This window comes from Mastacembelus armatus, chromosome 20 (assembly GCF_900324485.2).
Source record: "Mastacembelus armatus chromosome 20, fMasArm1.2, whole genome shotgun sequence".
Lineage (NCBI taxonomy): Eukaryota > Metazoa > Chordata > Actinopteri > Synbranchiformes > Mastacembelidae > Mastacembelus > Mastacembelus armatus.
In genome coordinates this window covers 9,139,800-9,160,752 of record NC_046652.1, presented here as the reverse complement: position 1 = coordinate 9,160,752, position 20,953 = coordinate 9,139,800, and the positions used below count along the sequence as shown (strand labels likewise).

The window sequence follows — 20,953 nt, the reverse complement described above, 5'->3', positions numbered from 1 at the left end:
AAATGGATCAAGTGTGTATCTCACAAGGACTGGGCAGCTGGCTGAAAGGTTTTCAGTCTTATGAGGTTCAGAGCTGAGCAGCCAAAAATCTGTTTTTAGTGAAGGGAATTAAGTAAAATTTCAATAGCAGCATTTGCCCTAAGTGAAGTGTAGAAACTCTTTATACCATTAAAGCCCATTCCAGTCATTTCTATTCCCATAAATCTTTATTTCTCAGTTTGAAACAGTGACCTTATTTACAACAAAGGGTAAATATCTGAATAATACATAGGGGGTTGAGTCTGGAGGCTTTGGGAATATATATATTTTTATAGATAAGTTGTGTTTAAAAGACAGTAAAGATTTTGCACATGCTTTGGTCACACAGAATCCAAAAGAAACAAGAAGTGGAGGTTTTTTCAAAGGAAAGGAGGGAGGAATACCCAGTCTTTGTTTAGCTCCTTGGGTAAAACATGGCATATTTGGATGTCCGGAAGCCCAGCAGATCTCTCATCTCATTACGAAATTTGGAGAGGTCTTGGCGTAGATCGTTCAGGTTTTCCACCGTGGCTTGGTCTGTGCTCTGCATCTTCTGCCTAGTTGAGGTCAAGTAGCGGTGAACCAGACAACACATGATCTTCTGGTAATTTTCATCACGCTTCTGCTTCAGGTTCTTCCACTCCTGGAAGGAAAAGAGAGTGAAGGAATTCAGATGTCACATGTAAATAGAGAATCCAAATTTCTGCTCAGAATATGGTTTCATATCATTGAACAAATACCACACAGCTCCAGACCATATTAGAATTCATGCTGCTTCCTTGGAGGTGGGTGGGATTCGATCCTGAGCAGGCAACTGCTGGCCCTGGCAGCCGGCCCCTGTGTGCTGATTGACAGCTCATCCAAAGAGTGAGGAGGTGAGGCAGAATGAGCTGGTGGGGATCAAAGAGCTGCAGCACCACAGTTGAAATGCAGTGCTGCTGGAAATGTAGGGGTCGATATGATATACTATTGAACTTTTTGTTTCTTTGAGCACAGCATGAAAGTAGGCTGTCATGGCTGATGGGGACCTCCAACCACAGATGCCATGGTTTGTACTAGCTGCGGGTGCTGCAGAGTCTATAAAAGTCTGGTTTGGGGGTGGGGGCACCAGGTGACTGCTCAGGTCAGCTGCCTCTCAAATGTAGGGAAGCTCCTTAAACAGCTGTTCAAGATTATTGATGTCCTGCTGCTCCGGTTACCTGGTGGAGAACAAACCACAGACCCCATACACCCCACACATGATTGCTGAAGATGTAAAAGAATTGAAGTGGAAAGAATGTCCTCTTCTTGGCCTGAAAACAGTGAGCGTTATTAGAAGACTAAAGAAAAGGAAAGGAAGATTCTGTCTGAACTGCTGAATATCCAGTACATGGAAGATATAAGGTCAATCAGCTCAGACAGGTGGTAGGGTCTAGATCAGGTCATTGTTTTAATTTCAAAATTTCAATTCAGTTTGCTAGCACAAAGATGGTACAGGACCCATAAGCAATAGCCCACAGGACTGTGCACCAGTGAAGCAGAACTTGGGCTCAGTGCAGGATGGTCTGATGGCTGCAGAACATGGTTGGCAGAGTGAATGAATAGCATGATAGCATGAATGAATAATAGAAAACAAGGCACTGGTGCTGGCAAATGCTGTAGCTCCAGATGACTGGTGAAAGATCCCACATCTGTAGAAACCTTCACCTGAACATGCAAAGCAGTCACAGCTTTAGTAATAATAGTGGCCCCCTTAGCACTTTCTGCTGGGTTCATACTGGCCAGGATTTACTGGCCAGACACAGCCAAACCCAGACACAGCTCAAGAAAAGGAGGTTAATGCAAACAGTTAATAGAAGTTTAAAGACATTTCAGCAGTGCAGGGAAACCAGTACTGGTATGAAGACTGATAATAAGAACACATAGATCAGTATTCAGGAGGGTATAATGTTAGGCTCAGGTAAATATTATAAAAGACTATAAACATTTTCTATACCACTATTGACTGGTCTGAGAAAATAAAAAATACAGGTAGCAGATAAACAGAAAAAATACTTTTTATCAGAGGGCAAGAACACCTATAACTGTTTCATTTCTTAAGAAAGCAAAACCCCTTTTTTTGTTGAGACGTAACTTTCTTTTTTTTAGTCAGGAAAACCTTATTTTCCAGGCGAGTAACATAACCACAGCCCTTCAGTTTGCACAGGAATACAGAACTACATGTAGAGGTTAACTAGAACTGGATTAACAAGCATCTGAGTGTAAAGCAACTGACCAGATAACAGGAGTCCAAAAATGAACATAGGATTAAGACACTTGGCATGAAATGCTGAGAAGATCTGGGGAGAGAGAGAGACAAGTCCTCAAAGTGGTGATCGCCGATCAGATGAGCAAAGAGAAGAGCAGAAACTTGGCAACGTGGAACAAGAAAACGAGTCTGAGATGCAAGTCACACCGGAGACTCCTGTGATGACAATCTGCTAAATGGTGAAGGTGAGTGTCTGGCATAAATAGTCACTTCACTGGCTAATGAGAACCAGGTGAAAGGGATCCTGATCCACATAAAGAGCATTGTGAAATCTGAACAGGGTTCAAACAGGTAAGTGGAAATGAAAAACAGAAGTCTTAAACATTACTAAAAATTCAAGACAGGGCTCAATGACAATATGCAGCACAGATCTGATTAAGACTGGGGGGACGTGACTGAATTTACCCTTCAGGAAATCACCCAAAATCAATCACAAACATGCAGAAGACATTTTCCTAGTACAATTTGACTTTTAAAAAACTTTTTTTTTTTTTTTTACCTTAAGGCTGTTCTGTCGCTTCACCTTGCCCTTTGAGGTATGTGAACAGACCCACTTGCTCATGCTAGTCACCAAGTAGCACACAGTCTTTGGGGAGGGGAGGATATTGAACGGTGGTGGCAGGGTACACTTGTCATCAAAGTAGCTAAGCCACAGTTTGGCCCGAGCAAACTTCCACTCCTTATCCTCGTGATTCTACACAGGCCCAAAAGGCAACAAGAACAATGAGAAGAGAGGAAGGAGAATTAGGGGTCACACACTGTTCTCCAGGAGAAATGTTGAAAATGCAAAGGCATTTGAGAGACATTTTTTTTATCCAATAAATTGTTTTCCTTAGCATAGTCAAAATCTAATGTTTTTTTAAAAGGAAGCAAATATGCAGTGAGGTTCCAAACAAAAACAATTTAAAATCTGTGTAGCCTTTTGGGGTGAATTACAGTCAAACTAAATCTAAATCAAGTTGAACTCAAATGATCCTTGACAGCCTTGTGAAACCTGCAAAATGTGTTTTCACTTACAGCAATTTGTCTGAAGCTTTTATGGAGCATAGCCACCAGGAGCTTGGTCAGGACAATAACCACCACAATGTTGTAGGTGCCTATGATCATGGCACCCACAAAAGAGCGCAGCTCCTCTGTATAGCTGATGCGGGTGACGAAGAGTGCAACATGGGCCAGGGAGAAGATGTACCAGAACAGAGCATAGCAGGTCCCCATGAATCTGTGAAACAGAAGAACCAGGTACATCAGTGGGCATTATGGCAACATGTCTGACAGATGTATTTCACAGAAATCATATCTAATGTAATTATATCTAATTACAGCCAGCTCATGATTAAAAAAAATTGTATTATACAACATCTAAAATCTGCTCAACAGGCATCATGAACATTCAGCATAGCTATCCAAAATGACAGACTGAGGTTAATTGGCCCGTACGTGTGGAATGCATCATTGCTCTGTTGCTGGCAGAATATGCCTTCACAGTCCATGGGTGGATTCTTATCTTGGTCTTTCTGGTCTTTTCCATAGAGCTGGGTGAGTCCAATGGTGAAGGAAAATAACACCAGCAGGAACAGGCCCAAAAACTTTCCAAACTCCTGCAACATCTGACCCATGGAGATCTGGTGAGAGATTAGTATTTGTCTATTAATTCTGTTTCTTGATTTGCACTACTCAATCAGACATGAGTTTAAAAAAATGTTTTTTTGTTTAAAGTTAGTTTTCTGAGGTCAGATCTGACATCAGACAAAATTTATCAAAAGACCATTAGCGTTTCCAAGACAGTCTTAAGCTGTAAATCCCATTTACTTTTGAGTTGTCAGTTTGCATGTCTGTGTAATGAAGACTGGAACTAGATCTGATGAACTGGATTCGTTTGTTTCTCCTTTCAGCTTTTGTTTACTTACATACTTTTGAGAATTGACGCTAATCCTGAAACAAGTTAACAGAAATTTTTACCAGCAGATGTTTGGATTTGTAGCAGAAAAAGCATTTTTAAATCATGATGGTAAAATCCTATATTAAAGTATGCCAGAAATCATTGGTATATAATAGCAACGAGCTATAGGAACACACACACCATTTTTAATATGATTAGTTAGTTATACCTGGGCTATTATCTGTCCTGTTTGTTTTCCACTGTCCCTGCCCTACCCTCTGCTGATTACCTGGATCAGGTGTGTTCAGCCAATCAGAATCTGCAAGGGCAGGGATAGTTGGAAAAGAAACAGGACAGTGGCCCTTGAGGACTGGAGTTGGAGACCCCTGCTTTACAGTATTGTTTCCTTTTCTTGAAATCTTTCAAGCTTTAGCAGAATAGCTATATTTGATATTTTAGTATTCTTTCAGCATTCAGTGTAAGCAAAACTTTCTGACTTTGTGTAGTTAGGTTTTTCCTATGTGTTCTTGTTTAACAGAGACTCTCTTGGGAAATAGAAAAAGCAACATATTCCGGCAGCAGTGCTCAGTGTGGGAAGGCAGACAAACATGGAAGAAGCCAGGACGAAAGCTTGAAGACAGAGAAAGTCTTCTCATTCCACTTGAAACCCACTATTTATAGACCTCAGTGGCTTATCTGTTGACGAGGACCTTGAAATGCTCAAACAAGGTCAGAACGCATTCGCTCTTGAAAAACAGAAACATGCACACAGTATGCAGTGTGAGGGATGAGCACTCTGCCTGCACTTCAAGGTGAATGGTGACCTGAGTGTTTGCACTGAAACCCAGGCAGCTTGTTTTAGAGGAAGGACTAGTCTATTAGGGTGATTCATTCTCTTGTCCAGACTAAATCACTCTAGTGTATTCCTCTGCCACTTTGTACACATCTGATTTAGGAGTTAAGGGTGTTTCCTGATGGGTAGCCTAACTCCTGTACAAATAGCAAGAATATAGGTCAGTAGCTCCTACTCTTGAATGGAGGAGGGCAGTGGTCTAATACCTTTACATCAAATAGGTACATCAAATGTATCTATTTTTTTCATTATTTAAATATGCTAAATTTCTCTCTAAAGAATTTAACATTTGTTTCATAATTTAGAGTTCAAAAAATTAATTTATTTTAAAAAATGAAGCAAAGAGAAAGCAATATTTTGGCCAAAGATTTCTTAATAACTAATATTTTTCTGGAACTATTTCAATACTTTTTTTTCCCAGCTGTGTGCCTTTGCACAATGGATTGTCTTACAATAAAATCCACCAAAATCACATTAGGAATCAGTAAATTTAGCATGAAAATTGGCTGATCGTTAAGTTTTATACACTCTTTTATTGTAAATGCACTAAAGTAAATAGTAATCTTGTTATAATTTCAATATGTAGATATGAAGTGGGGATAACTTGTGTTTTTCCTCATACATGCTGACATGGGTGTCATCAGTTATGGTAAATAAGACAGTCCACAAAATTAAATCTGCACCTTGAGGGAGTTCACCGTCACTCTTACCAACCTCAGTAGGGGGCACCACCTGGCACACATATGAGCTGGCCTCATAAGGAAAGTCTGATAGTCAGACAAACTTTCAGTACTGCGTCCCACATAGTACTCATTGTGTGCGTGTGTGTGTGTGTAATAACGTGTGGGTGCATGTGCATAAGGTGTGGCCGCCATGTGAGTGCAGCCACGAACACAGAGCCATGTCTATTTCCAAAGCTAATAATTTTTCCGTTCTGCCCAGCCAGACTGCCAGTGATGTCACAAAGTGAAAGAGTGAAAGAGAGGAGATGGAAGAAAAGAGAAAGATGGAAGCAGAAGAATGGAGAAGACTGTAGCTGAATATTGTCTATTAACAATCTACAGAGCACACAGGGAAAAGAAATCCTACAGACTGCCAGCACAAAGTCAGACATTGGCTGGTTGTACGATCTCTGTCAGCTAGCTGGCTAAACAATACACATCATCATGATGTGATAAAAAAGGACACCAGTAACACTGAGATTGTTTAGGGGCCTAAGTAGAAAATATGCAAACCAGATTTTTGGTCGTTTGGGGAGGTGGAAAAAAACAGTGGCATAAGGAAAGCTATGAAGACACACCCTGAGATGTTAAAAAAGGTTTGACTGTCTACCTGAAATTTCTAAATATAAAGAGATGAAAGACAATGTCACGTTTATTGTGTAGCTGGGCACAAGAGTGGACGAGGATAATTACACAGTTTATTCATCTCTAAAAGCAAAAACAACAAACTAAGAGAGTCCAGGAGAACTTAGGTGACAAAAGCACAAAACAAAAGGATAACCTGGTCAGAGGTCGAGGCACACAGGGACGACACATAAACATCATTGCCAAACGACAGGTATACTACTGGGATCTCACAACAAAGGATCTAGCGAAGAATATGGAGCAAAAGCTGAAATAAATTCACAAGGGAACTAATAAGACACAGATGAAAGCAATCGAAGTAAATGAGAACCGTAAAGCTACAAAAAACTAACTACGGGAACACAGGAAATACCGACAACATAAGAGTCCCAAACAGGAAGTTCACGACCAATCCTGACAGATAAGGAGTGTTAGGTTTTCACTGGAATAGTTCTTCGTTAACAGATATTTACCATAAACACAGGCTGCTAATTCTGAGTGATACTAACAGCTGAGACTGATCCACTATAGATTTTACAAGGTTTAGAAAAATTTCCATACACTTTTCACTTAATTCTCACATCTCATTTAGACATAAACACTAATGTTTTCAACCCCCTTTCTATCAGTGATGGACACAATGTTAGGAGTAGGGTCGAGCATAATGCAACTGAGCTGCAAAGCTTTATGTCGTGTTCTGCTTATTCTGAATGTATTTTTTTTACAGCAGAACAGAGTCATCAGCTGCCTCAGTTTGTACCTAAAGCTTGTGATGATGGTTATGGCTGAGCGCAGCTGGCATGATATTTAGTGTGGGCTTGTCATTCAGTGTTCACACTTTACTGAGAGAGGGGGTGAGTGGGTGGTATTTGTGTGTGTTGGTGAGATTAGAGAGAAGGATGGAAAAGGGAGGCAGTTTTATAACCATAAGAATTTTTTTCTCATTCAATGAGATTTACAGATAGACAATTTAAACCCCTGCAGGGATCACAGTCAAATCTTTTTTATTACAAATCTTTACTAAGAGTCAGACCTCTAACGCTGAAAATGACAGTGTTGTGCTTTTACCAACAAGCTGCAACATCAGAAAATAAGAAATATACAGTGTCACTGCTTTCTTACCTGTAATGGCCCCAGTATGGAACTGGTGGTGTACATGAAGAAGAGTCGTAGGTAACTGAGAACATTGGCGAAAGCAAACAGGCCCTCGGCCACCAAGATGGGATGGAAGGCATCCCAGTTCTTCCTCTCCGTGTCTTCCACATTCTTAAACTGCAGCATACACACAAACGCAAAACATAGCACAAATGATCCTAATTCATCCTTCTAGGTAAAGGATGGACTGTGATCTTTATTTTTAGAACAACTTGACCATACTATAATGCTCCTATTTAAAGAACACTGTCTTGACAGAGTAATTTCCCATAATAAGAAACTTCTTAAACTTATAATATGGGTAATAATTGCTTTCTTGCTCAGAGTTAGACTAAAAAATGGGATCTTGTGCAGATTCAACACATGAATTAGTGAGCTTTAGAGGAGATGGCACACTGCCAGTGAGACTCTTAAATCTGTGTGAGGAATGTGTGGGTACCTTGCTGTGAGCAACAATCTTGAGGGCAAAGGTAGCTAGGTAAAGAGAATTCATCACAAAGCTCAACTGGTTCCTAGACTCTTCCAGAAAATCTTCCAGGCCCTCGTACCACAGGCGTTTCACATCTGACCACACCATTCCTATAGGAGAGAAGGAATTCAGCCACACACCACACATACACACGCGCACGCGCGCACACACACACGCTCGCTGCTGTCATCCCATGTTTTAGGACTAATTAAAATCATCTCACAGGGGGAGCCCAGGGGGAAAAGGACTATGACACACAGAAATAAGAGATTAATGTGCTGAAAATGTGTCATGTGTCAGATTTAGGGAGTTGTGTGGAATCTAATAAATATGGGGTGTGTGTGTCTTTTTGTGTCTAAATCAAATTTAATCAGTTGGAAATGTGCAGTAGAAAGTCTCAAACCTTGACTCCAGCTGAGAGTCGAGGTGAACTGACACAATCTGTGAATCTGTGAAAAATTACTTCACGTGATCAAACTTAGTTTCCAACCCACTGACAGTACTGCCTGTAGGTACTGCTTCACACACCAATTGTTTCTGTGTCTGAATAGTTTCCATTCATTGTCTGCTCAGTAGTGCCTTGCAGCTTACTATAAAAAGGTGGTACTTGAGCACTGAACAACACTTACAGACAGCAAAACACGTAAAAACACACCATGACACACACATGCAAACACCACCACACAGACAGTCACAGTCTGAGCATCTGGCTCAGGGGAATAGCAGGATGGAAGGAAGAGGGGAAAAACTGGGGGTGGATACTGTGAGAGAAACAGAGAACAATGCAAAGCAGAAGAGTAGAAAGCTGCTATTTAATGTGTGTAATGGCTGTAGACATGCAGCTTATGTGGGAACTGTAAACGCTCTTGTTAACAATCCAGTAATCATTTGCATAACCAATGAGGTAATTTTAATGATCTCTTGTTAATTCTTGTCACTGAACTCATCATGGATGTTGTGTTGATACTACAGGGGTGAAGCTGTTTTACAATGAGGAAGAGAAAGATTTTACTAAAGATGTTAAAATTGATCTGCGATATTGCTCTTTTGCAGTACTTAAGAAATCCTCCCCCCTCTATGGGATATTTAGGCCAAAGGAAACTGCATTACACTGTTCTTCTATTTAATGACTCAACCATTGATCCTGCTCCTGTAATATACAGACTACAAATTATACCACAGCCATCTTCATAACTTTGAATAATATAGATCAATTTCTTCTATGTTTTCTTATTTGTTTGTTTGTTTTTAATAATGTCTGTGGTGCAGCTACTAGGATGATTTATCAAACCAACAATAAAACCTAGACCAGTGAGTGGTTGTGATATTTTGTGTTTGGTGAAGGAGGGTGGGATGCTGCATCTATGAGAGCGCTGAGCAGGCAGGGCCATTAGTGGGACTGAATGGTCATCCTAATGGTTTCTTGGCAGTAGAGGAAGGCAGAGAGGTCTTTCTCTGTCAATCTCTGTCAGTATTCAGCCATATCAGGAAAGATAGCTTGTATACATGCTTGTCTTTGTACAAACAATTTTTTGCATGTGTGTGCTGGATCCAGTGATACCAGCATTTAGATGGGTGGGACAGAAGAAGCTATAGTTTTTTTCCGTAGAACTCAATTAGAAGCAGATCTGACTGACTTAATCCAGTCAAGCCAGCTTCCTGCCATTTTGTATACAAACAGCTGGCCGTCATGTTCTGTCTGACAGAATGAGAGACAAAGGATATTGGACTTTAGTCAGACCTTAACAGGAAACTGTCTTTTTCACTCCACTATGCAATATTATTGTATTATAATCTGATTTTTATGACTGAACTCTTATTCTAGTTTCAGTTTTATTGCTTCCTCAAGGAGACAAATAAATACTCAATAACCGAAACATGATCACTGCTTACAGTAGCCTATATGACACCCCTTTACAAATAACATATATACATGTGTTATTTAATGGGTAAAAAGCTGACCTATGATCCAAAGGATGAGCAAGTAGTCAATCATTTCCAGTGCAGGGCCCATGGTATTTTTCTTGCCTTCGTTGTAGACCAGAGAGTAGAGGTTGAGCAACAGCAAGAATGTAAAGTAGGAGGCACTGTGGATGATGAACTTTACAAAGGGCGTGTGGATGATCTGGCCCACACGAGAACGGGGCACCAGAAGGTAGCAGACAGATAGCAGAGGCCAAAGCATTGCCACGCTCAGCACTGTGGCTATCTTTAAACACGTGTGTTTTCGACGGTAGCTGGCTGTCTCTCCGAACCACACGGTGTTGAGAAACTGTTGACAGTTGGACTGGGCGACAAACTGTTGAAGGAGCATCGTACATGACAAAAGGCAAATAACAACATGAGAATGACAGTGATATAAACTATAATTTGAATGAGCAAATTCTAGCCAATCAATCAGTTCATGACCTTGAAGGAAAATTTTAGCACTTGTCCACTGTCACCTTCTAACCAAGAAAGTCTTCCCAGTGAGATTTATCTAATTAGATAATGCTGGCAATTTATAACACTAAAACTCACAAATGAATTATATACTTTCCACAGCGTGAAACTACTGAATACTCTCTACTTCCACCTATTTACTGCTTATACTGTACATGCATATCCTGTTTTACATGCTAATTTTAATTAATTTAATTATTTCTGCATACATACATAATGCATTTAATTTAGGTTTCTCATGTAAACAGAAAATGAAGGGATTGAATCAACTGGCCTATATGCACATATGAACTTGTGTTTCTGTGAAATGAAAAAACATTGTGGTTTCAAGCTATTATCTTCAGAAGTGTATTGCATAGATTGAGCTCAGCAAATATGTCATACGTCAAACACATACAGTGTTTTATAAGAAATAAATACTCAGCAATAAGTGGGTGAAGTGCAGCTTATCAGTGTTACTTCTCCAGGAGGAAATACTGGTGTGTTACTAGCTGTACTATGATATATAAGACAGAATTTTCATACTGAGCCATCTCTGCTGTAAATTTCCCCACAGCTTCAAACTCGAGCTTAGTTTGTCTTTGACGGCTGTTGCCTAGAGGAAATATTTTATCCTGCCAAACTGATATTTCCACATGGTGTGCTGCAGCAGATGTTTCATCCAACATGTAGTACACTAATACCACTCTTATCTTATCTCTCCACTGATCTGTGTATATTTATCAGATTAACTAAGCAGGTAATATTACTGACAGAATATTCTCAACCCAATTATATTATAGATTGTCTCGCTATTGAGGCAGCAAAAACAAAAGCAAAAAACAAAAAGAAAGTGACAGATGCAGACTTAGCCTGTCTAACCTCTTTTTGGTTGTACTTGATGGCAAGTTTAAGTCGACTGAGGTTCATGCGCTCCTCCAGTAATCCTCGCTTGTCAACATGATCCTCGCTGGACGTGTGATTGAGAATAACCTCTAGCTCTCGAGAGTTTCGAGCCTGAGCCAGCAGGTCCTTGGCAAACATTTTACACTGCTTTGCCAGCTCTTCATAGTCATTCCTGGAATAAGGAAAATTGGAGTCAGGCCATGTGAAAATTATTAATCTTATTTGATCCAGACTATAAAGACAGAGGGTTTATAATCTCACTATGTGCATGTATGTACATATGTCTGTGAGCATGTGACAAGTTTACCTATGTACTGTGGTCCTTACAGTAGGTGCAAAGAGATTAGATGATCTCACTCTGATATAAGTGATGATTATGCATCAGCTGATAACATACCTAAACTCCACCTCAACCAGGCTGAGCTCCTTAAGATCTGTGCTCAGCTCAAATGCCCTGAGTATGGGATCTTCCTCAGTCAACATGATCAGGGAGGGGCTAGCCAGGCAGCGGTAGATGTCCAGGCGAAACCTGACCCATAAAGAGCAGCGGAGATGAGGAGGTAGTGATGGCAGCGGGAAAGGATGGATGAAAATGTGAGGCAAGAAAAAAAGATCAGAGAGATAGAAATGTAGAAATGAGAAAAAGAAAAATGAAGAAATATTCACCCTTCCAGCCATTTCATTTGTACTTGCTTTGACCTCAATGTTGTTTACCAGCCAAACTTCAGACTGATTAATTTTAGTACTGTGTGGGCAGCTACACTACCACAAAGAGAGAGTAAAAATGCAGCAGTGTATGTCAGCAAACACTGCTGTTTCTGCTGCTTTCCACTGAGGTGATTTCACAGTTCAGCAGAACTAGAAAATAACACAGGAAGTATGAGCATTAGTTCTCTGTAAGTGTGAGCACTGCCAAAAAGGGGAAAAAAACTGAGATTGATAAAGCAATTTTACTTCCAGATGTTTAAAATTGCATTTTTTGATCAAATGTTATTAAAACAAATAGCCAGAATGCTTGAAGTTATTTCCTGTTCACTTCACTTAATAATTTAGTTTATTCTTAGTTTCTTTTAAGCTCATACCAGAACAGGGACCAAAAAAACAATCAACTACAATTACACAGGCACCATGTGGGAAACAAAAGTGCTGTTAACCATTCCAATGGGCAGTAATGTGGGTCCTGTGGTTTAGATCAGTGGAAGCTTAATCTGGGGTGAGCCAACAACAGATTTCTGATTTATGGATGACTGAAGGTGCCTGCACCTGGAGTGTCGTAAGCTGTCCTTCTTGTTTTTAGCATTGCAGAGCGTGCATTCGCAGCCTACAGCATGGGGCCGGGGAAGCGAGATATCCTGCTTCAACAGCATAGTCAGGATCTCATAATTGTTTCTGTGGGCTGCCAGGATGACTGGAGCCACATCCATGGTGGTGGAGTACTCTGGGTTCTGAATCCTCTGCATCAGTTTCTAAAAACAAAAGAAATGAAATTAAATATAAAATACTTTGCAGGAATTATAAGATAATATGACTAATTCAAGCCTGTTCAGTGTATCTACTGTATTTTTATTAGAAGACAGCTTATAAGCAGCACTGAGAGGAGACTAACAGCAATGGATGGCTTAGAAGATCTCCTGGGCCTGTGGTTAAGGAGGATGTCCACAGCTCCCACCACCTCCGAGTCTATGGCTGCCAACAAGGCATCTGTTGCCTACAAAAACGAATGCATCGTTTTACATGTGATCAGATTGCAAATCATGTGCCAAAACAACAACAATATACTTATGTACTAATAACATTGAAAAGTGACATCTTGGGTGTACATTGTTTGCCTGTGTGCTTGTTTGCTACCTGGCAGCCATGCTCCAGAAGAACCTGCAGGATGTCTAGATTCTCATTCTCGATGGCGATGGTGACGGCGTCCCGGCCCAGCACATCAACACAGTTGACATTGAGCTCACCGTGTCGGTTCTCTTCCAGCAGTTTCTTTACCATGTAGTAGTCACCTGAAGATGATCATGTGATGAATCCACTTTACAAAATTCATGCAAAGTCAGGGAGGTATCATACCTGGATGGAGCCAAACTGACACACACATTTCACTTGTGGGCCAAACACAGACACAGAGCAGGCTTAGCTCCGGCACTCTTCCTAACCTCAGTCCTGTATAACAATAACATCTCCCTTAAAGGACAATTTCTGTTGCTGAGCCATGTTTAGACAGACTTTATATGGTCACAGATGCAGTTAGGGGTCTGTGTCTGTACAATGTCTTTATTATCAATGAAACATTCATACCCCATCATATTAGTTGAGAGTGGCCATGCCTGTTTGCTATTTTACACTTTTATTTCTGTGGTTTCTCAGTGGGTTTGATTTTCCTCAGAAGCTGTAAAATGAGCAGTGAGAGACCAGTGAGAGAAACATTCAGAAGAGCAGACCTTGAACTAAAAATATCTTACCACCCCTGGGCAAATTTCTGCAGTAGCAAATGTAGGCAGCTGTGTGAGGCGTTCACGGGGGGGGGGGGTGCCATAACTACATAACTATACAGTGCTGCAATTCTCCACCTGGAAACCTAACAAGCCATTAGTCGGGTGTATTTTACCTGCTGATATCATTCACAGCCCGATGATAAAGGATAAGCTTGGCCAATTGAAATGCGCCAGCAGAAGTCACCTGATCCTAATAATAACATATAAGCGTGAAAACAATGCGTATGCGTTTGGTTTAGTTTGACAGTTTAACAACAGACCTTTCTCGCATGCCAACAAGAAGAGCTTCTCATCCAGCGTCGTCTCCTCCTTCACTTCTCTCACGTCTTTCAAGGCCAGAAATTTATCTGGAGAGGAAGCGTCTGTGCCCTGATACAGAGCTGCCATTACGACGGAGAGTGAATACGGCCAAACACTGATGTGCATCCCACTAGAACCCAGCAACCATTACACAAGAAAGCCCGTCATATGGGATGGAAATGAAACAATCCTTCCGTTTTTTCTTCTTTTTTTGTCGCTGTCGCAGAGCAGCAGTCTTAACGCGTCGTCATGAGACTAAACAAGACTCAAACCAGTCTGATTTTATTGTCGACGCATTCAGCTGCCAACAGAATTCCCCAACCGAACCTCACGCAGACTCTATAAGATGGCTACAACCCGACAAAACGACACGGCCGTTTCCGTCCCCGTGTTTACATGCACCATCTTCTCGTACCGTCCCGTGGATCTTCTTGGTCCTGATGCTGTCGAGGCTCCTAGTGCGCATGTTTCCAACCCCACCTGCTCGTTCGTCTGCCGGCGCAAAGTCTCAGCGCGTCCTGATTGTGCCACAACGTTGTTCACCACAGTTTTGGCAATCTCAGGGTCTGTGTATTCTGGGGCACGGTGTCTGTTTTAGTCCCCATCCTGAAAAATGTCTCACAGATAGTGCTGACACTGAACATGCTCTTAGTGGGGGTGACTATGATCAAATCAAGACATATCAACTCTCCATGTCTGCATCACTTATCACAGACCCGGAGAAAAGGGCCCTATAGTTGCACTTCTAACAGTCCAGCATCCCTGAACAGTCCTGACTGAATCATACTGAACTAAATCATAAGGAAACTAAAGGAACAGTATGTAGAGTTTATTGTGATATGTGGAATGTACGACTCGTGCTATTGAAGGTTACTGCTGTGCAGAAACAAAGTTAGAAGCTAACCTGCTATTTCTAAAATGTGACTGACATTAAAGTACATGACTAACTGAAAACTTTCCCTTAGAATTGGTCTATTAAAATGTCAGACAGTAAGAACCGCCAACAAAAGATGCTGCTAGCTGTTCTTCCCAAATGCATTTTGATTGCTTCCAACTGATTGTTCTATTGTTTCTAGAGTTAAACGCCACGATCAGAAATATTGTTGATAAGTGTAGAAAAGATCTGAATGTTTTAATATGAAAAGGTGTTTGTGTAGAAATGTGTGGGAATAACAGGGTTGTTGATTCGTCACTACCCCCAGCAGAGGGCAGTATGCACAAAGGTTCTGACCTGTAAACATCCGCATTGGATGAGTACTTTAAAATAAGCATCTGTGGGGTTGAACACCAGCAACCACCACACAATTTACAGAACATAATAGAATACTTATTTTTCATATAGCATCTACTGCGCACACAGTCTTATGTTCTGCTATGAAGGACATAGCTATTAGGATAATATATAAACAGCCATGTTACAATAAAGTGCAGTCAGGCCACAGCAGAATCACTAAACCCTAATCTAGAAAGTACAGACCATGGAATTTCTTATTAAGGGTCAAAGGGCCCAGAGTCTTTCACTCAGCTGAGCGGAGCTGTAATCCCAAACTGGCAAGGCTCTTAGAAAAAATGATTTTCAGCCTGCAGAGCATGTGTTTTCCCCTGTTCTCTCACACACACACACACACACACACACACACACACACACACACACACACACACACACACACACACACACACACACACACACACAGAGCCTTACAGCACAAAGTTTCTGCATTGGGAAAGGCTGTCAAATGTCCGATTTCTGCTGATTTCACTTGAGAGTTGATAATGTTTGTTTGCAGTACATGAAAAAAAAATCACTGCAAAACATTTTCTTCAATAATTGATAGAAATATTATTATTATTGTTGTTCCTATAAATAAAATGGTTTTATTCATAAGGCAGCGGTGCGTAAAACAAATCCCTCTGAACTGGAACACTGACTCTTCTCTGCAGTGATGTTTATTAGTACAACATACACTCTACACAGCAGGAATGTAACGAGAAAGGACGAGTTTAAAACAATGGTGAAGACAATAGCGATGGGGGAGACCGTCTCTTCGACTGAAGAACTAAGAACATCTTGTAAACCACTTCCGTACAGCCCGCTGCTGTGTTCAGGCTGTTTAAAGGAGGAGGGGGGGTTCAGATAGTGAGAAATAGCTGAAATATAATTTCCCACAGTCATACATTGCAGCGATCTATAGCAGCCAGAGTCGAGGCTGCGAGGAAGCAGACGAGAAGCAGATCCAATGGTGCAGCTCGATGACGCAAGACGACACGACGCGGGCCAATACAGTCCCTCTGTAGGCGGGTCTCTTCTTGTATTCTTATTGAATCGATCCACTTTGTATTAGTTGGACGCGAAGAGGAACAGAACGAACAGGGGCAATCTTTTATCAAAAGGCTGCAACTGTGGCTGCTCGACATAAACTATTCTCCGCCGGGCTCCAGCCACCGGCCGCGCAAGAGTCGTGACGGCTTTATTGTCTGCGATGCCTCAGACTCCGCCGGGCTGCATTACAAGGATGCATCAGATGATAACTGCGCAGAGATGTCTGCCTTGAACATGGACAAACAGGGCGTCTGTTACAATGATGAAGGCTCCTTTCTTTATGTTTTGACCGCTGACCACGCACAAAAGCCCTGCGCCTCTTTCCTGTGGACAACCTAAACGCTCCTCTCATCCACTCCTCTATGAAGATCATTGCGCAGTGCAGTGAAAACAGGATATCGTGTGTGGATTGCCGATTGGTGGTGAATATATTACTTAATATTACACTGGGCAGCAGTTCATAATATATGGTGTATCCATCAAACATAGCGTGTTTGTAGCCTGTCAATGTAAGGATCCGAGGGTACAGATGAGAGGCAAACAATATCATCACCCACTGAAGTTGACAGCGCCTTGGGAGAAGGATGCTGGCTTTGGGAGGAAGCTCAAAACCTACAGGAATCATACCAAGATAATAGCACAGCCTGGGATCGTGATGAAAGTCCTCCGCAGGAAGAGGATTGTGTTATTCATGGCCTATTTCTTACTGCTCGTCCTCACTATGCTTAACTTGGCTAATTATAAATGGACTAAAGAGCCACAGCAGTGTAATCATCAAATGAGGAGCACTAGTTATCAGAGCAGATCTGACATTCGCTTCCTGTACAGGCCCTCTCTGGCTAAGAAGAGACAATTAATCTATATTCTGACCACTTGGAGGTCGGGCTCCTCCTTTTTCGGGGAGCTTTTTAATCAAAATCCAGAAGTGTTCTTCTTGTATGAGCCAATGTGGCATATCTGGCAGAAACTGTACCCAGGTGATGCGGTCTCCTTACAAGGGGCAGCCAGGGACATGCTGAGCTCTTTATACCGCTGTGATCTCTCTGTTTTTCAACTTTACAACAGCCCTGGGGGCAAGAATTTTACCTCCCTAGGACTGTTTGGAGCTACCCTTAACAAAGTAGTGTGCTCCTACCCCCTCTGCTCAGCCTACAGGAAAGAGGTGGTGGGGATGGTGGATGATAAGGTATGTAAAAAGTGCCCCCCTCAAAGCCTTAGATTACTGGAGGAGGAGTGCCTCAAATATAACACCATAGTCATTAAAGGGGTACGCATTTTGGATGTTAATGTGTTGGCACCCCTCATGGAGGATCCATCTTTGGATTTAAAGGTGATACACCTGGTGAGAGACCCGCGGGCAGTGGCCAACTCCAGGATCAAATCTAGACACGGCCTGATAAGGGAGAATTTACAGGTGGTTCGCAGCAGGGATCCTAAACTTCGTAGGATACCTTTTGTGGACCCTGGTCATAAGGCCAACAAGAAGGATGGTTCAGACTACCACTCCATAGGAGCCATGGAGGTGATCTGTGACCGCACCTCCAGGACTTTGAGGACTGCCTTAAACCCACCCAGCTGGCTGAAGGGGAAATACATGGTCGTGCGCTACGAGGACCTGGTTGAGAACCCAGTTAAAACCTTGAGGAACATCTACCACTTTACCAACCTGAGCACCAACCATGACATTGAGTTGTTTGCGTTAAACATGACCAGTGGTTCCAGCTCCTCCTCTAAGCCATTCATAGTCTCATCCAGGAACGCCACACAAGCTGCAAGTGCATGGAGAACAGTTCTCAGCATTCAACAGATAAAACAAGTGGAGGACTATTGCCACCATGCCATGTCTGTTCTAGGGTACGAAAGAGTGAGAACAGCTGGGGAGGCCAAGGATTTGAGCAAATCACTGCTGACACACTCCAAATTGTGAAACTGTCCACACCGCCAAAGACCTTTTAATTTAATGTTCATTTTGCATCAGATTTCCTCTTATTGTGGAATTAAAGCTTTACTTTAAATCAGTGTTGGAGGGGCTCCGTTAGCCACGTTTTTGGAATGTATCTCGTTCCTCTCAGTTGAATTTTAGCGGTGTTTGAAGGGATCGGTTCTTTTATACTGGAATACTGGCCTAATGGTCGAAGACTTGAATAGCAATGTGGCAACTATGGAAAAAATAACAACAACTGTATAATTCATGTATATTGTTATGATGACACTTCAAAGTGGATGTTTTGAGCTTATTTTTGAATGTTCAAAATCTTACAAAATATGTTTTTCAGTCTCCATACTGTCTGTAAAAGTGAAACTAGTGGATGAAAGATAAAAACAAAAAAGAACAAATGAGAATAAAAGCAGATTGTTAATGTTTATTTGGTTGAAGTCAGAGACAATCAATAAATTGGTTTATTGATGTGCCATAGGTAAAGGTGTGATGAATAGGTTACATTAGCTTTAGTGCTATATTTCTAGATTTAAAAAAAAAAGGGGATGTTTCAATTTTTGTCACTAAATCCTTGTAGGATGATATCATGCACTGTGGACATATCATGGCAAGTATAAGCAGTCTGTTATACCATTTAAAATGTTTACAATTGCTTGCTCATATATAAACACATGATCTGGGAATTTTACAATGAGTAAAGTTTACAATTATCAAGTTTGTGGATCCGTGTTGAAAAACATGAAACCTGCTGTACATTTTAAAACCCAACAAAAATGTAACAAAATCACAGCAAATACACAAAAACATAACACATGATTCTCAAGGCCTGGATGAGGCAAGTGTCCTTAAAATATTAAAAAAATTAAATAAAAGCCAACTTGGTGAGCCACTGCATTTAATCCGTAATAATTTGTAATAATAAAAAGGATACTACTAATATCTAATTTGAATTACACGTAGGGTTTAGATCATTTTGTTCTTTTATATTTATGAGATGTTTCAAAGCATACTGTATTTTGGGTTAGTGCATTACGAATCACTGTGCCTTCCCTCATCATTTGTGAACCACTGTGCGGAATAGTTTCATAAATCTGTTTGCTGTATAAAGTTGCCCTGTGTAAACAAAATGGCTTTTCACATTCAGTGTTATTCACCAAAACATATCGTGTGTATCCTTGAAGTCTAACAAATATGTTCAGTGGATTTGCTTCAACAGCTGCAGAGCCAAGTTTTCTTAAAAAACCCAGATTGAAACCCAAATTGTCCATGTTCACTTCCCAGCAGTCCAAATCTTCCCCATGTTTGCTGACGCATTTGATTTATTTTTCAGCCCTTCCCACATCCCGTAGATAAGAAATGCCTGCCCCATTATCTGCATGCATGTGAATGTGTGTCCTCATGCAAAACAACTGTTGTTAGTGGTCAAAAACGCCACAGGGTACCTCAAAATACATGTGGTAAAACTATTATTCAAAATAGACAGAAATACTCTATTCCAGTTGGCAGATATAACAGAATTAATAACGTCAATTTACATTTTGTGGTAACAGTACCTTAAAAAGCATAAAGAAAAGGGAAACAGACCCATTATGAATCTGAATACACAGTTACAAGAATAAACATTCGACAAAACATGAAATACAGGTTAGAACTAGTTTAATGTCATATCGGTCCAGATAATTCTTGTGAGTTACTGAGGTTTGTACATTTTGTTTTATCTTACACATCAAATAGCAAAACGCTGGTTGGATTGTCATGCTCCAATACCCCAAAACACAGGTTTTAGGTTATTCCACAACAAGGTTGCTCATAAAAGTTGAAAGACCTTGATGTGAGCAGTTTCTTCCTCCTGAGTAGAGATGCTATAGCTGGTGGTCTTTCAGTAGTTCTCACAATTACACACTGATAATAAAGTGTGTGGGGTAACTAATTTTCTTTTTAATATGTTGAGCATCGCAGACAAATACGTGAAAATCACATCAAAACTATAAAGACTGAACTATGGAGAAATGAAGAGAAGCAATACATGTTTGGGCAAACTATCTCTTTAAGGAATGGACTAAAGGTTAACCATCTCCACCTGAGAAATCAATTCAAATATTAGCACAAACATGGGAGAATATATTGTATTTTTTAGCCAGCAACTGAAAACCGAAAAAAGAGGAGCGCCCAGGCAGTAACAACATAAAATGGAAAGGCCTCACTTCAGGGACAACAGCTTTATACGTATGAGAGAAACAGTCTGCATATTCACAAAGCCTAACCTCAACAGATTGGATTTGTGCAGTACACAGCATCCTGCTTCACTGAAGGGGAAAAGGGCCCTGAGATTTATAATGATGCACTCAGAGAACAGCAAAATACAATCTATAATTAAAAAGTCAGAGGAAACCTCCCATGTTAATAGCCTGTTTCTCAAATGCAATTAATATACGTAATGACTTAAAAGAGTGTGAAAACAAACTCAATGGCTCCAAAATGACGACCAACATTAAAAAACCCTACAAAAAACAGGCATAAAATATTGGTGCAAGATGACTAATGTAGGAGATATACGGGCCTTTTACC

The 20,953-nt window shown here is 40.9% G+C and overlaps 2 protein-coding genes across 2 annotated transcripts; one reads left to right on the top strand and one right to left on the bottom strand.

Annotated features, from left to right (window-relative positions):
• Positions 1 to 234: 234 nt before the first annotated feature.
• trpc1 (transient receptor potential cation channel, subfamily C, member 1) lies at positions 235 to 14,286 on the bottom strand. Its single transcript, XM_026292219.1, has 13 exons — positions 14,087 to 14,286; positions 13,183 to 13,337; positions 12,941 to 13,042; positions 12,598 to 12,800; positions 11,732 to 11,863; positions 11,311 to 11,506; positions 9,970 to 10,306; positions 7,978 to 8,117; positions 7,506 to 7,655; positions 3,743 to 3,927; positions 3,323 to 3,524; positions 2,805 to 2,999; positions 235 to 661 (listed from the first exon to the last, which is right to left on the bottom strand). Exons 1-13 carry the CDS (start codon positions 14,250 to 14,252, stop codon positions 434 to 436), a joined length of 2,391 nt encoding a protein of 796 aa, XP_026148004.1. The 5' UTR covers positions 14,253 to 14,286; the 3' UTR covers positions 235 to 433.
• Positions 14,287 to 16,324: 2,038 nt separating this feature from the next.
• chst2b (carbohydrate (N-acetylglucosamine-6-O) sulfotransferase 2b) lies at positions 16,325 to 19,446 on the top strand. Its single transcript, XM_026291741.2, has one exon. The coding sequence runs from the start codon at positions 16,976 to 16,978 to the stop codon at positions 18,371 to 18,373; it is 1,398 nt and encodes a 465-aa protein (XP_026147526.1). The 5' UTR covers positions 16,325 to 16,975; the 3' UTR covers positions 18,374 to 19,446.
• Positions 19,447 to 20,953: the final 1,507 nt, after the last annotated feature.